General features: G+C 37.7%; 1 protein-coding gene across 10 annotated transcripts in view; it reads left to right on the forward strand.

The window, feature by feature from the left end:
• The window catches only part of LOC118740553 (ral GTPase-activating protein subunit beta), a 16,580-nt gene extending 2,680 nt beyond the window's left edge, over positions 1-13,900 (forward strand). The window contains exons 6-18 of one of the 10 annotated variants that reach the window (XM_036472134.1): positions 1-387; positions 1,308-1,412; positions 1,541-1,681; positions 1,775-2,318; positions 2,386-2,600; positions 3,093-3,353; positions 3,613-3,753; positions 10,530-10,547; positions 11,018-11,644; positions 11,854-12,537; positions 12,612-13,151; positions 13,214-13,469; positions 13,529-13,900. In XM_036472134.1, coding sequence (XP_036328027.1) covers positions 1-387; positions 1,308-1,412; positions 1,541-1,681; positions 1,775-2,318; positions 2,386-2,600; positions 3,093-3,353; positions 3,613-3,753; positions 10,530-10,547; positions 11,018-11,644; positions 11,854-12,537; positions 12,612-13,151; positions 13,214-13,469; positions 13,529-13,643 — 4,034 coding nt within the window. In that variant the 3' untranslated portion in view covers positions 13,644-13,900. The remainder of the gene's footprint in view (positions 388-1,307; positions 1,413-1,540; positions 1,682-1,774; positions 2,319-2,385; positions 2,601-3,092; positions 3,354-3,612; positions 3,754-10,529; positions 10,548-11,017; positions 11,645-11,853; positions 12,538-12,611; positions 13,152-13,213; positions 13,470-13,528) is intronic. The other 9 variants (XM_036472133.1, XM_036472137.1, XM_036472135.1 and 6 more) reach the window with 9 other exon arrangements.
• Positions 13,901-14,898: the final 998 nt, after the last annotated feature.

A 14,898-nucleotide genomic window follows, 5' to 3' on the forward strand; every position in this document is an offset into this window, starting at 1 on the left:
AATTCCTGCGTGATAACTTCATCAGCGGCTCGGCCAGTTCAGCACTAAATGCCATTATGGGCCATCACGGCAGTGCATCTACGCCAGCGAGTGCTGGCGTGCTTACAACCGGGAGCGGCAATGTATCGGGTAACACTAGTGGTAGTGGCAGTCAGTCTGCTGGTGTTGTCGGTTCAATTACGTTCGGTACACCTTTGGGGGCAATGACAACTGCCGCATCTGTCTCAGCGTCGGCTGTAGATGGGAACCAACAAATGACGCAACAACAACAACAACAACAGCTGCCATATTCACCCACACCACCGTTGCAGCGACGTTTGGCAAAGAGTTTCAGCGTAGCACCAGCACTCGGCACTAACAGTAGCAGCAGCACACCACCACAAAAGGGTGCGCGAGACTTGAGTGATTTATGTTTGGCTGCGTGTTTTTTTTTTTTAGTTTTTATGCGCACAATGCACTTGCTTGCTGTAATCACCCCATTGGATTTTAATTTCATGTGAAACCTATATTTTTCTAATTTGTAAATGAAAAAGTTAACTTATCTCAGTTTTCGTAGTAGCGCAGATAGATTTAGTTATTTCAGTCTATAGCACGATTATCGGGTTAAAGTTGCCCAATTAAATCGAACATATATCCGAATATTTTCTAACTATTCTATAAAAACTTTTAATTTACTGAGATAAGTTAACTGCCTCTGTTAAGTTTTTGATAGACTAAATTGCATGATTTGTGTACACAAAATTTTAAAATAACGTTGTTAACTTTTTGAAACACATTTACAGAAACGCCAGTCGTTTTAAATGCGTTTTATAAGCGTTTCGTTCACCACTTTAGAACACATTGTAGCCTTTGTTAACTTATTTATGCCATCTCTGGTAGAATTTTTAGTGATTGTAGAAGAAATGTTATTGAAAACAATGAAATTGAAGTTTTTATTACGTATTTAGTTAGATATGTATGCGTACCTTTCAATTTAAAATTATATTTTGCAGTTTTACATCTAGATTAGTTTAGTTGCTTCGCAGTGTGCTGTATATAACCGCTCTGGCAGCAGTACATCACTAGACTACAGCAAATTCATGAGATAAGCTTTTTTATTTTCCATCTCATTGGGTTAACGCCCCCAATAAGTAATTATTTTTCAAGGAATACCTTATCATATTTGTTGTAATGGCTTATGTTTTTTATACTACATTTGTATCTGTGTTATTTATGTACTTATTTTGATGTTGCCTTCCATGTGACTAACATATTGAAATACATTTTTATTTAATATTTTATTTTCGGTATCAATGCACACTCTTTAGGCTTGAGCAAATCCGCGCTTATCGGCATAACTGGTGCACGTTTGTCCACAACGCAAGCCCCACTTACACCCACCTCTGGCCCACCATCCTCTAACAGCTTAACATGTAAGTTTTGCAAATAAAACTATTCACGCAATTCACAAAAATTAAATCGGAAAATTGAACCCTTGAAAACCTTAAACAAAAATTCTGTTAAGTACTTTTAATAAAATATATTTAATTTACATATGCAGCCCTTCCTTCGCTTGGTTTCGAACAACGCCCGCCTTTGGCTGCAGCTCGTCCCAAGTGTAATAGTATTTTGCATTTATTTGGTGAATGGCTCTTTGAAGCAGCTCATATTGGTGGTGAAGCTTGGCTTTTGAATACAAAAAGTAAGTTTAATATAAATTTTGTATGCAATCATGTATGCAATTAAAAAATTTTAACATAACATAACCTTGCCTTGTCTTTTACTTTCTCACAAGAACAAGCCACCGAAGCTAGTAAGCGTCCCTCGTCGATGATCATGGAGAATCGTAAGGGCAGCATTTCGCTCTCCCAACCTAATTCGTTGAACGATCCAAGTAGTCTGCCGCCTTCGCTAACCATCGACAAGTATGAGTCGGGCCGTGCTGAAGCCATAGGAACACTGTGTAAGATTTTTTGCGCTAAGAAGACGGGCGAAGAAATTCTGCCTGTGTATTTGGCACGTTTCTACATGGCTCTGCAGCAATGTCTCAAGATCACCGAAGCCAAGGAATGCGATGAAACACTGGCCAGTATTTTGCTGAATTCATCCGACCTATTTCGTCTCGATCTGAATGGCGTGCAGGTATTATTGCCCGGTTTCATAAGCGCACTGGAAATTGTGCTGCCAGATAAGGATTTGAAGATAAAAACGCAAGCAATGCTATTCAATAAAACAGAACTGCGTCGTGCGTCGATAAATATTTTGCTGTCTATACTCACCTTACCACTGCATTTCCAAACGCTGCCCATACGCGATCTCACTAATGAGTCTACAGAGCGGTGAGTTGTGGTTTCATCTTTTCCTTTTTGGAGCATAAAAGCATTGTTAAAAATATTATCATTTCAGTGTTATCACTTTTATACAACTTAAACCACGCCTCATTAATATACTAATGAATGCTCTACAAGTGGAAACGGATGCGCAGAATACGCACATGCTGCTCGGTGGCCTACTATTGACTGTTCAGGACGCGGTTACCTTTGAGGAAACCGAATTGGTAGGAAATGAACATTTGCATGCCGCATCACCGACGCCGGGCGATACGAATTTGCTGAGTTCGGGTATGACAAAGAATAGTAGCAGAGTCAAAAGTACATATTTTAGTACTCAATTAGCTTTCTTTTCTGAAATTTCTATTTGTTAATCTTGTAAATTTTACGATTTCTTTTGTAAAAAAAAACTTTATTTGAATATGATTGAAAATTGAAACCATTTCATGTAAATTTGTATCTTTATACATACATACAACATATGTATGTATGTACGTACACATTGCGTGCTTTTATCGACACATTCAAACATCACTGCCCTCATTTTGATGCACTATTTGCCAAATTTGACATTATATTTTTTTATTTTTCTTCTTTTTTCTTTATTTATTGTCTTGTCCACGAATTTGTGTGTGTAAAAAACATAAAAAAATCATCCAAATCAATTGTATATTGCACACATCTGCATAACTATGTACTTACGCAATACACCACCATATCAACCACACAAACGAAAACATCCACTAAAATACACTGCCACCAACAATTTGCGCGTGCGCACAGCTTGCTCAGAACGTTCCGCATCAATAGCCAGTGGCGGTAATTCTAGCTTAGGTGGTCATAGCACTGCAACCATTGGCGCTTCGGGCGTTGCTGCTGGCGGTGCAAGCGGCACATTTGCGGCCACTGGCAGTGCTGCTGCTGCAGCTGGAGGTGGGAACGTCGGACGTGATAACGCATCACAACATGATTTCCCCAGCCTTACCATATCCGATGATTTCCCCATGGAATTGCTACATGAATTTGAGAGTGCTTCAGTTTATGGTAATTTTACTTTGCATTCACCTTTTCATTTTCCTACCAAATATGTATTGCTCCAAATAATTTGTGTTGAAATGTTTGTTGTTTGTATATACATATATTTACTGATTTGCGCTTTTTTGTTTGTAAAGTGTTTGTTTTTGCTTTTGCAAAGCTTAATTGTACCGCGTAACTGTAGCGTGAGCGATTATGCCAAATGACGAATACAGAAAAATTCCTTCTTGAATAACATTGGTTTTTCTTCCTTCAACTATTTATACAGATAATGCACATGCCTTATTCGTGCGCGCCACTTATTTGGTTTGTCATCGCTTGATTTCATCATGGAAAACCGATTTGAATGTTTCGCTGGCCGCTTTGGAATTGCTCTCTGGCTTGGCACGTCTGCACATACGCGATTCAGGTAAGATTTCACAAGCGTGGTTATGGTGTGAATTGGTTGTGGGTTTTATTATTTAGCTGCGTCTACCGCTAGTTTTTTTTTATTTTCATTTTTTTCATTCGTTGGGAATGTCTGGATTTTGATTCCTATACATTTATTGCTTGAGTTATGGGCACATTTGGAATGTTCCATTTACAAAACATTAAATATATAAAATATAGTCTGGTAAAAGCATTCTATGGGCACAAGTATGAGTGTTGATTGACCGACTGGCAGTGCCCGAAAGCTGCTAATTATGTTACGTCTTGTGAATGCGCTAAATAATACCCTGCTTATATGAATTGAGTAACAAGTGTAGAAGTTGTAAGCACTTATGTAAGTAAAAATAGATACAAAAAGGTTTACATTTAAATTTTTCAATGATTTGATTAATACGAGTATTTCAAACTTTTACAAAAAAATTTAAATCGAAAAGATTAAACTTCTAAAATAACGATTTTTCAATATCTAAAAGTAGAGATCTCCCAAAAATATTCTACTATCCGAAGTGTTATTTACAGTCTCTATCTACTAATTTATTATTTTTTGGAACTTAAATAATTTTTTATTTTCTAGTTTTTGTCATTTATTCATGTGTTTTTTTTTTGTGAAATCGTTTTACATATAGCAAATTGTTTCACGTGTGGCTATTTATAAGGCTTTCTTTTTTTTTTTGCAAAAGATCGCTCCGTCGATATTCATGATTTTTTTTTATATAGGAGAAAATGAGCAAAATTGTCAGCAAAAAAAAATCTCAAAAATCAACGCGAACTCTTAGCCGAGTAAAACTGGCATAATAATATAACAAAATTTAATGGGCTACAAAACTGCACACCGAAATTTTTCGTAGGAATTGTGATTAAAATGTTTAATATTTTGATGAACATTTTTGGAAATTTGACGATTTTTTATGAAGTTCAAGATCTGAAACTTTGAGTTACATGGTTTTCGTTGTAGTATAAACTATACTTTTGTAAAAAACAAGTAATATTTAAGCAAACAACAAAACCGACTTCAATTCTCATATAAAAGTTTAAGATTATCGTTAATTTCTTCATGATCCACTGATCGGATTTAAACGGATTTAAAATTAGTATGGGACCACCTGCGAGGTAACACCTTTCCTTTAAAAAAAATAATTATAGAAATCGGTTAACGTGGTTCAAAGTTATGCGGTAACGTTCATAAAAAAAAAATATTCCTTCTTTTTGTGAAGTCCTCTACTTTTCTGGCTAAAACCTGTAAAACTGTCAAAAAGCAAAATTGCTCTCGGAGAAACCGCTATTTTTTGTTTACATAGCAGTTTTTTTATTCAACGATTTCTTTTTATTCCCAAATACACCAAAATATTAACAAAAATACTTACAAAACTTGATATTTCTTCGCTAGAATATATTTAATAAAGTGAAAATGCAGATGCACTTTTGTTTTTGCTTATTCAAATTTGAAATCATTTGAACAGCTGATGGTTTGACTCTTTATCAGATTTTACCAGCAAAAATTCTTCGGGCAAAATCTTGCAACTTCTGATAAAGAGAGGGCCAATTTTACGCTCCAATTTTTCCCCTACTTTGCCAGTGAACCGAGTACGGGAACGCTTTCTGGTAAAATCGTGTAAATTCTTACAACTTCTTGCGAGTTAGGGAACGCAACTAATAATTGGCCAAATCTTCTAAAAAAGTATTGTCCCTAATTATGTGTCCACCATTGTGCTACATTTATTTACCGAATTCCCTGGCATCTATTTCATTTTACATACTTGAAAAAGCCGTCAAAAGCCAGATATTCGCTTATCACTTCAACTTTTTTTGTTTTAAGAACTCGGGATATACATGTGTACTAGGGATGTTAATTTTTTCGCTTTTTACGATACCGGGATTAGTCCCGGGATTTGGATATTCATTACTTTTCAACAACTTAAATCGAAAAAATTGCTTCTATCTCTCTTACTATAAAATAAATAATAAATAAATGGGTTCGAAACCTAATTTTTTATTTAAAGTGGCGTCTTTATTTTTTCTCCCTGATGTCAGGATTTATTTTAAAAGACTTTGTAATTTCAAAAATATGGCCAATTCCAAAAATTTAAAAAAAAAATGAATGTAATGTAGAATAAAAATATGGGTATGAAAGAGGAAATTTCTTTAGAATAAGAAAAAATTAAAATTTTTTGGATTCACAAGGACGAATAGGTAATTTTTTAAGCTGATAAAGTTAGAAGGATGAAATTCGGGGATGTTATCGAGTTTATATAAGTCCTTAGCATATAATTTTTTCAAAAACAAATATTGCGAAATTTCAAGGATACAATTTTAAAAGGACATTTTCAATACTTACCAGCCCTTTTTGCACCAAAAAATTGAATCTGAGTAAATGTTACAGAATTTCCTCTTTAATTTGATACCCATAATTCTGACTTCAGTTTATTTCTCTGATAGCTGAACCGCGGGCATTCGAAGAATACGTGGTGTACATCCTCCTCTACGCCATCTCACAAACCGGATCGCCGTCGTGCTTGGAAATTGGCAGAGATAGAAATCTACTTCGCCATGTTGGCTTTATGTTGAGCCAATGCTTTAGCTCGGGTATAGAGCGGTAACGCCCTTTGTTTATTTTGCCACACCATTACGCTATTTTGTCTCGCTCTCTGGCGGTCAACGGCAACGGCATCAGTCGAAACTGTTCTAAAAGCGCCGCAGACCCGAAGTGCACAAACACGGTATGTTGGGTTTATACCCCGGAAGTAGGATGCATTCTCAGCTGTGCTTACCCAAATTTTTGCTCCGTAAAGTATCTGGCTGTACACTACGCTCGCTAAGAGCTGTGGATTACGCTGTTTGGGTTCACGTGTATTGGCCATAATCCTTGATAACGCTGCCACTGTCGCTGCTGCTTCGTTGCGCACATACTCCATATGAGCTTTAAAGTTCAATCTTCTTTCCAGAATCACGAGTAGGTACTTTCTTAAGGTTTTTGTCGTGACAAAATAACCACCAATGCTCCAACTCCTATATCTTCCTTCTGCTCGATATCAGTACTGCTTCCGTTTTATGGTGTGCAAGTTGCAGCGTAACGCTGTTTAGCCAGGTCTTTACTACAACTATTGCCGCCGTAGCCCTACCGCGTATCGCATCTAGCTTTTTCGCTGTTACCACCCCACAATGTCATCTGCAAAACCTATTGTGCTTTAACCCTCCGGTAACTGAACTTTAAGGACCCTATAATATATAATAACAGAAGTGGAGAAAGCACGGAGCCTTGTGGAACGCCTCCAGTGATTTCGGCCCTTTTGCATCCTACTTCGCTGGTATCTAAGACGGGGTCGGACCTACGGGAGAGCGGTTTTAGCTGCGTGGGACTGAGCCGACATGTGAAGAGGTGGTTGGTATCGTGCGAACGTCGGAAACTCATTGGAGGTATCGGGGTCGAGACCGGACAGGTAGATGTTAAAACGGCTAAAATTTCCGGACTAACTGGGTCAGAGTAGCGCGGATCTCTCGTTTTAGTTGAAGCTCCGAGTGTGCGTTTGGTGCTACGTGGTAAACGAATGAATACCGTTGATCACTCACGCTGTTGATCACAGCTTACTGGTCGTCAAGTGCTCCTCCCACTGATTAACCAGTTGCCGAATCTACAAATTAAGGTCCTTTATGCGAGGATCCCCGGTATCGCCTGCGGCAGCGGAACATTATATTTGTGGGTGTGCGAAGGGCGGCGAAGCTGCTCTCAGTAACTTCCGCGAAGCTGTTTCAGGCAGCTTTGCTAAAGGTGACTTAGGTACGGTGGTCCGCGGAAGCAAAGTCGATGAGCTTATTGATTAAAATGATTATGGGCAGGTGGTCTGATGCAAGTATTAGCATAGGTCGCAACGTTATCAGGCCTGAGCTAGGAATTGTTAGATCTGCCGAACTGCTGCAGCTACTCATAATCCTGGTCGTCCTAAATGGTGCAGAATTTCGAATCGTCTATTAACAGGTTTCATTTACGATCCTTTGCCAAGTGTGCGTGCCAAAGATCGTTGTTGCTCGTTGAAGTCACCTACTACCATTCGGTTTTCACCTCTGAGTAGCGCACCTATGTCAGGGTGATATCCTGCCGGGCAGCAGGTGACAAAGGGTATATATACATTAAATACATGGAGCTCAACTTCGCCTGACCGGCCAGGTATGCGGTGTCCCTCGGGCCGATGTCTTCTTCGATTAGACGATACTGCACAGTGTGGTGTAGGATGAACGCTAGTCCTCCACCATTGTCTCACTCGCGACTTTTACGGAGCACATTGTAGGTGGCGCAACTCAACAGTTGGAGCTGCTGTGCAACTTCGTTTCTTCGATCGCAGCTATCAATATGCTTTGCCGACCGATGCTTTTGAGTCCTTTGCAGTTTAATTGTAGGAGTTTCGTATACCTTGGGAGGCTGGTGTTGCGCTTGACGCAGTAGCCGTTGCTGCTTGGTGGTGGGTGGCTGCAATGGTTGCTTTGGTGGCTGCGCCTGCAGTGCTCTACAACAGGGGGCGCGGTAGTTTGTGGTCGATTCGCGTGTGGTGCGCAGGCCAGAGCATAAGCGGAAGGTGGCACCAACAGAGGGATGAGTTGCACATTCCGCATGCCAAGTTTTTCCGTTTTAATACACAAGTTGTTTCGAAAATCCAGGCAATGTCATGCAGTTATCGAATCGACGCGATTCTCGAAAAACGACTTGCGCTCGACACGACACTCACAAAGAGGCTGATTGTGATTTATTAACAGGGCAATACCTAATGCCTGCGACACACATGTGGTATAGAAATTAGAATATCAATATTGTAGTTTGCCGTTGCTACGTAGTAACTACAATGATTTTTAGTATGAGAGTGACACACGTGTGGTATAGATCGTAATATTGATAGCATACTATAATGCGTGAAGTTCTAGTTCTATTTAAAAATAACAATTTTTTAATTTCACTTAATTTTTAGAAATTTTATTTATTTTCTTCTTATTTTAGCCTCTTAATTTTTATATTTTATTGTTCAAAAAGAAAACTTTTTTTTTAATATTCATTTGGAATTGGCCCTTAGTGAGATTTTGAAATTATTTAAATAATTAATTGTAACACCTACTGCCGGTTTCACGAAAGCAATTTTAAATAATAAATACCAGTTTCCATATTCAAATAATATTATTTAAATAAAAAATTGTCTTACTCGCACTCAATATATTTAATTTAGTTTTGAAAGGGAACCTTAGGGACCTTTTTTATATACGTAAGATAAAGTAGGGTCTTTTTAAGTCAATGGTAGGCATTTTGTAATAGCATCATGCATCACTGCACTATGGGCCAGCAAACGATAAAAAGTGGCCAATATTCGAAATATTACCGAATTGACCTAAAACTTGTTACCCGCGGGTTTTTGGGGTCGGTTATTACGAAATGAAGTTAGATTTTAAAAATTCAAAATGGCGGATCCAATATGGCGGACACTATTGTGAAAAGTAATCGGATTGGCTTGAAACTTGTTATGCTGGATTTCCACTAGGCATTAAATGGCAAAAATGACAAATGACAAAGTTGGGCATTAAAAAATTATCGTGTGATTATGTGAAAAAATAGTCATTAGGTTCATTTCCTCATGGAATTTTTTTAAATAGCATACATTTTTTGTCATTTCGCGAATTTGAAGTAAGGTTTTGAAAATTCATGAAAACATGAAGACATGAAAAATACGCTTGCAGCCAGCCTACATAAAATGTAGTTTCCGACGCCCACCACGAGGTGTTCATGGTACGAATTTAGACTTCACTTTTTATTTTTATTTTTTGTATTAGTTTTGGTTTGTTTTTTATTTATTTTTTATTTGTTTTTACTAATATTTTAAATTTCATTATACGTACGAATTTAGACAACTAAAATTTTTTTGTATTTTGTATTTTTCTGTTTTTATTTTTTTATATATTTTTTAAATTACATTTTATTAAGGTGGTTTAATGCTTACCACAGAAAGAAAAAAAAAACAATTTTAAATTGCATCTTAATTAAGATATTTCTACGTATGAAATTTTCGATTTTATAACGTTGAACGTTGTAATAAAAATATTAATTTAGTTAACTATGCAGAAATAACCCTTAGCCCTTTTTATATTGTATGAAAAATTCACTACGATATGGGAAGAAAATTCGCCTTCCTTGCTACTTTATTCTATACTGTCCGTGAATGTATTCAACCGCACCTTAATTAAAAGAGCTCAAAATATGTTTGATATACAAGTAGGTTATCTATTGGTTGCGCTATTTACAAGATCGAATATGCGCGTGAATGTTGAAAGTTTATATGAGTTTAAATTCTCTGTCTCTATGATTTACCCCATACATGTATATTAACATTCATTTTACCGCTTTGCATACCCTACGTATAGAAAAAATAATAATAACAGTTTAAAAACATCTCATATCCTCCTAACTAAAATATAATAAATGCAAACATTTTCTTCTCTTGTTCTCTTTTTTATCTGCCAAAATCAAATTACACAAAAAAATAAAATAAATGTATGAAAACCCTTGCAACTAACACAAAAAAAAAAAACATTTTTGTGCACTTGCTCATTTAAAACATACAAACATAAAAAAACACACAATTTGTTTATCCCCCATCTTGTGTTTAAAATAAATCGTCCACACTGTGATCGATGTCCCATCCCTATGTTATCATATCCTTGCAACACATTACATACTTTGTATATAATTTATATTTGTAAACTATATACGCCGCCTAAGCGCAGCCAGGAAATTTTCCACCGGTAAATAAAAGGTTTTCTATATTTACTAACAACATTTTCGTTCTTTCTCTCTGTTTCTTTTCTCTCATTTTCATCAAAAAAACGCATATTATTTTGTAAACTTTCGTATTTTCTTTTGCGCTCTGGTTTATTACTATGTTTGTACATACACACTCACACGCACACAAAAATGTATTTAACACTGCTACTTGTATATTTTATTTTATATATAAAAAACATTTTTTGTTATTAACGGGCGAGACGGGTTAATTAAACAAAACATTTTTCATGTTTTTCTTTGTACATTTTCCTCATCAAATGATTATAACAAAACTCGTACACTCAAAAAATCAACCAAATAAAAAACGAATTCAATCCGATTGTAAAATAATTGAAAATCATAAAAAAATCGAATTATAAAAATTCGTTTTGAAAAAAATCCAAATCAAATTCAAATTCAATCAAAACCAAATCAATTCAAACTCACGTAGAAACTTTAGTTAAAATTGAAGAACCAAGTCAAAATTTAACTATAATATCCACAGACGCGTTAGAATGTAAGCGAGCCGTGAAATGGATCTGCGACTATATTTGTTATCAGTGCTCGCGTCCACCACCAGCTCATAGCAAGGATTTGCACAGCACAATTGTGGCGGCCTTCCAGTGTACCTCGGCTTGGCTGATGCAGCATCCGTATTTATTGCAGGACAAGGATTGTCTACAGACTGTTTTGGAGGTAGTCGAACTGGGCATTTCGGGCACGAAAAGTGTCGGCAAAAGTGGTGATATACCGAAATTCAAAGACGAAAAAGAACTAAAGCCTGCATCAATGCGTGTACGTGATGCTGCCGAAAATCTACTCACAATCATACTCGAACAAGTTGGTTCATTTCCCGGCGAATGCGGTCCAGAATCGATATCATCGCTGTTGGATGAGGTAGCCTTGATGAAGCATTGCAATTCAATGCCTGATGGTACGGGTAGCGGTGGTGGTTCGTCCATAACAACCGAACAGGCTATAGCGAAGTTTAAATATTTTGTCACGGAAAATTCGACAATATTGGCGCTTTTAGAAGAGCCACTAGGCAACGCCGAGGACCCGCAGCCAACTGTGACGTGTAAGTTAGTTATTAATATTATTTTTATTATCTATAAAATTGTAGCCCTTTTATTTATGTGGTAGTTTAGCCATCTTTGATATTGTATTTTCAAATTGAAATTAATATTGTACTTTCAAATTCACAACTCATAATTTTATGCGCCTAAAATTATGCGTAACTTATGTTTACTTTCATTTCACATATTAATGCGCGTTATACTCTCTAAGTATTGATACGCGGTCCCTTCGGGCGTCATGCTTGGACCATGCAATTGCGCCATTTGCCGCGCAGCAAATCGGGCACCAAATACCATGCTGTTAATCCCGGTCGACCAATACCGATGAACGACACGCCACAACGCATCGAATTCGATCAGAAATTCTTTCCCGATGGCGTCGATAAGGTGACACCTTGTGTGGCCGATTATTCCATACCAACACTGGAACAAATTCGTGATCAATATGGCACAGAGAATATACGCCAATTGGAGACTATGATTGAAAATCAGAGTATTGATGAGAAACTGGCCTGGGCCGCTACCGATAATAGTGCGGATAGCTTGTCGCATGCACAAGAAAGTGTGCCGCCGTCAGTGTGTCATGAATTCCAGGCAGCGCGTCTCTTTCTCTCACATTTTGGCTTTCTTACATTCGAGGAGCGTAATCCGAATAATCCGTCTGAATCGTTGGGCACTCCTGCACAACGTCCGCTCATCGTACTCGATACGAAGCGTACTCAATTTGCACAGGAATTGGGTGTGCTGGATAAGCTGAGTGCGCGCACATATGATACCGTACATGTATTCTACGTAAAATCGGGCCAAACAATGGCGCAAGAGATTATAGGAAATATGAATGACGAGCAAGTGCGCACACTAGATGCGCATTTCGGCAATATGCTGTTGACTTTGGGTAAGCTACGGAACTGTGTGGCAAATTTATTTTTTAGTTATTACAAATACATTAAACTTCTCTCCCACCTCTAGGCTGGCCCGTCGACTTGGAAGAACACTCCGGCTGGACTGGTTTTACTAGCACATCGTGGTCGCTAAAAAGCGCTGTTCAACGCGAAGCCGAAAAGCAATCCAATAATCGCTTTGCTTCATCCACAGCTAACGGTAGTGATTTGCGTTTCAATGGCGAATCTAAAGTGCTTTATTGGGCCGATGTCAGTTCAGAAATAGCCTTTGTCGTACCAACTGAATGGAATTCGCATTGCGAAACAGATGGCAGCTGCCTCTCGCTCTGTTCGTCGCATTCTTCTGGCGATAGTTTACAATCAGCCGCATCGGCGGGCAACGTCTGGACGCGCGTCTCGGACTCGAGCGCTGAAAATGCAAAAACACAAAAATCACGTAATCTCTCTTTGGAATTGGACACTAAGGGTGTAGGAGGCTCAAAGGAACCTGTGCCACCGACGCGTCGTAAAACTAACGCAATGAAGCCGTCGCTGCAGGCGCAACCACCAGCGAAGATCTTTCTTGTGTGGCTTGAATCCTTTGAAGATCATTTGAATTTTCCCATTGGTAAATTAACTATTTTATACTTGGTTTAACGCTTTATCATATGCGTTCTATGACTTTGGCAGATGATTTACTAGCGTACACGCGCACTGGCGAGGAGACGCAGTCATTGCAAATGCCGCGCGCTAGCGATTGTCATGTTATTTACTTACATGCATTGCAATCGGGTTTGCTGCGCGTAAAATTACAAGGGCCAACGGGGCGTATGAGTTTTGCCACACCTTTGGTAGATGGCATGGTTTTGAGTCGGCGTGTAGTGGGCAATTTAGTGCGACAAACGGCACATAATATGGCTAAGCGTAGGCGCTTGGATAACGATAAGTATGTTATGACGAAATATTTAATGAGAATGATCTGTAAAAGCATTTATTTCTATGCAGTTTCCAACCGCCACACGTGCGTAGACGTCTAAAAGTACAGGATATTGTACAGAAGTATAAAATGGATTTGAGTGAACCGGAATTGCTGGCACATCTTTTTAAAAGCTCCATTTAAGCGCATAGTATTTTATACATTTTTGAGTTCGTTCGTGCGCAACGAATGCCTAATTTATCTAACACAACAATAACAAAAGCAAGCTACAAGGGCGGTTTTGTTTACATAACTTTATACCATTAAGTATTTATGCCAATGTATTTTGAAGGAAAATATGTAAGCTATATAATTGAATTCTACATTTAACATTACAACAAACTAATGTAAATGCAATAAAATTAACAAATGTTTGCACCACATGCAACAAACACCAACAATCAACTTTGTCTAAAACTAGCAAGAATATCTGCAAGCAAAGCGCTTTAATTAAACGACAGTATACGATTTCCTGCACTGCCAAGCGCATACACACCATTTATCACTTTGATAAATATGTGCTGCTGACCACATAAATTCAATAACACGTACCTGCAAGCAATTGAGCATGCAGAACTTTGGCGGGTAAGTGTGAGAGTAGCTAAGTGTGCACAACAAACAAATGTAGTCTAATACGAATATACATATGTACATATGTAGGTATGTACGTAGGTATGCGCACGCTGTTAGTCGCAGCAGTACAAGCGTACTTAAGTGGATGCGCTAATATTATCCTGAAGGCTTAAATCGTAGACATTTGTCGACTTTCACACGAAATTCAAATTCGAAATCAGTATAAGAAGCAAATTTACTATACAAAAAAAAACAAGTAAAGGAGATAAAAAGAAAAATATATAGTATATATTTATATCACATATACATACATATACATATATTGTTCATATGTACTTTCTACTTGTTGCAGGGTAAGCAGCGTATGCATATGCATACACATCACGATCCAGAAAATAAAGGTCGCGCCATTCGCGGACCGCTAACCCTCTCTTCGTCGATTTGACAGCATCCACCCAATCGCTGACGTCATAAAATACTTTTGTTTACATTCACTGTTGCCAACTTGATGCTTTTCGGACCAAATTTAGTGGGTATTCAAAACGTGAAAATTTTTGAGTTTTGCGCTAGGTGCGTTTTTGGTGCTTTTGTTTTTAGTTTGAAGACACCAAATTAGAAAATCTCAAAAAAAATTAAGCAAAATTTATAGCAATCGTAAGTGTGGTAAGCAATTTTACAAAAATTTTAACAAAATCATGGCACAATGACAATCATAAGTGACAAAGAAATATGTGGCAGCACCTTCAAGCATGCCAGAAGAAATCGACCGTTGTGCAAGAAACATTGATTTTTGAATCGGCATCCTTACAATAAAATTATGTATTCA

Source organism: Rhagoletis pomonella, unplaced genomic scaffold (genome assembly GCF_013731165.1).
Source record: "Rhagoletis pomonella isolate Grant_MI unplaced genomic scaffold, Rhpom_1.0 Rhpom_scaffold_00006, whole genome shotgun sequence".
Lineage (NCBI taxonomy): Eukaryota > Metazoa > Arthropoda > Insecta > Diptera > Tephritidae > Rhagoletis > Rhagoletis pomonella.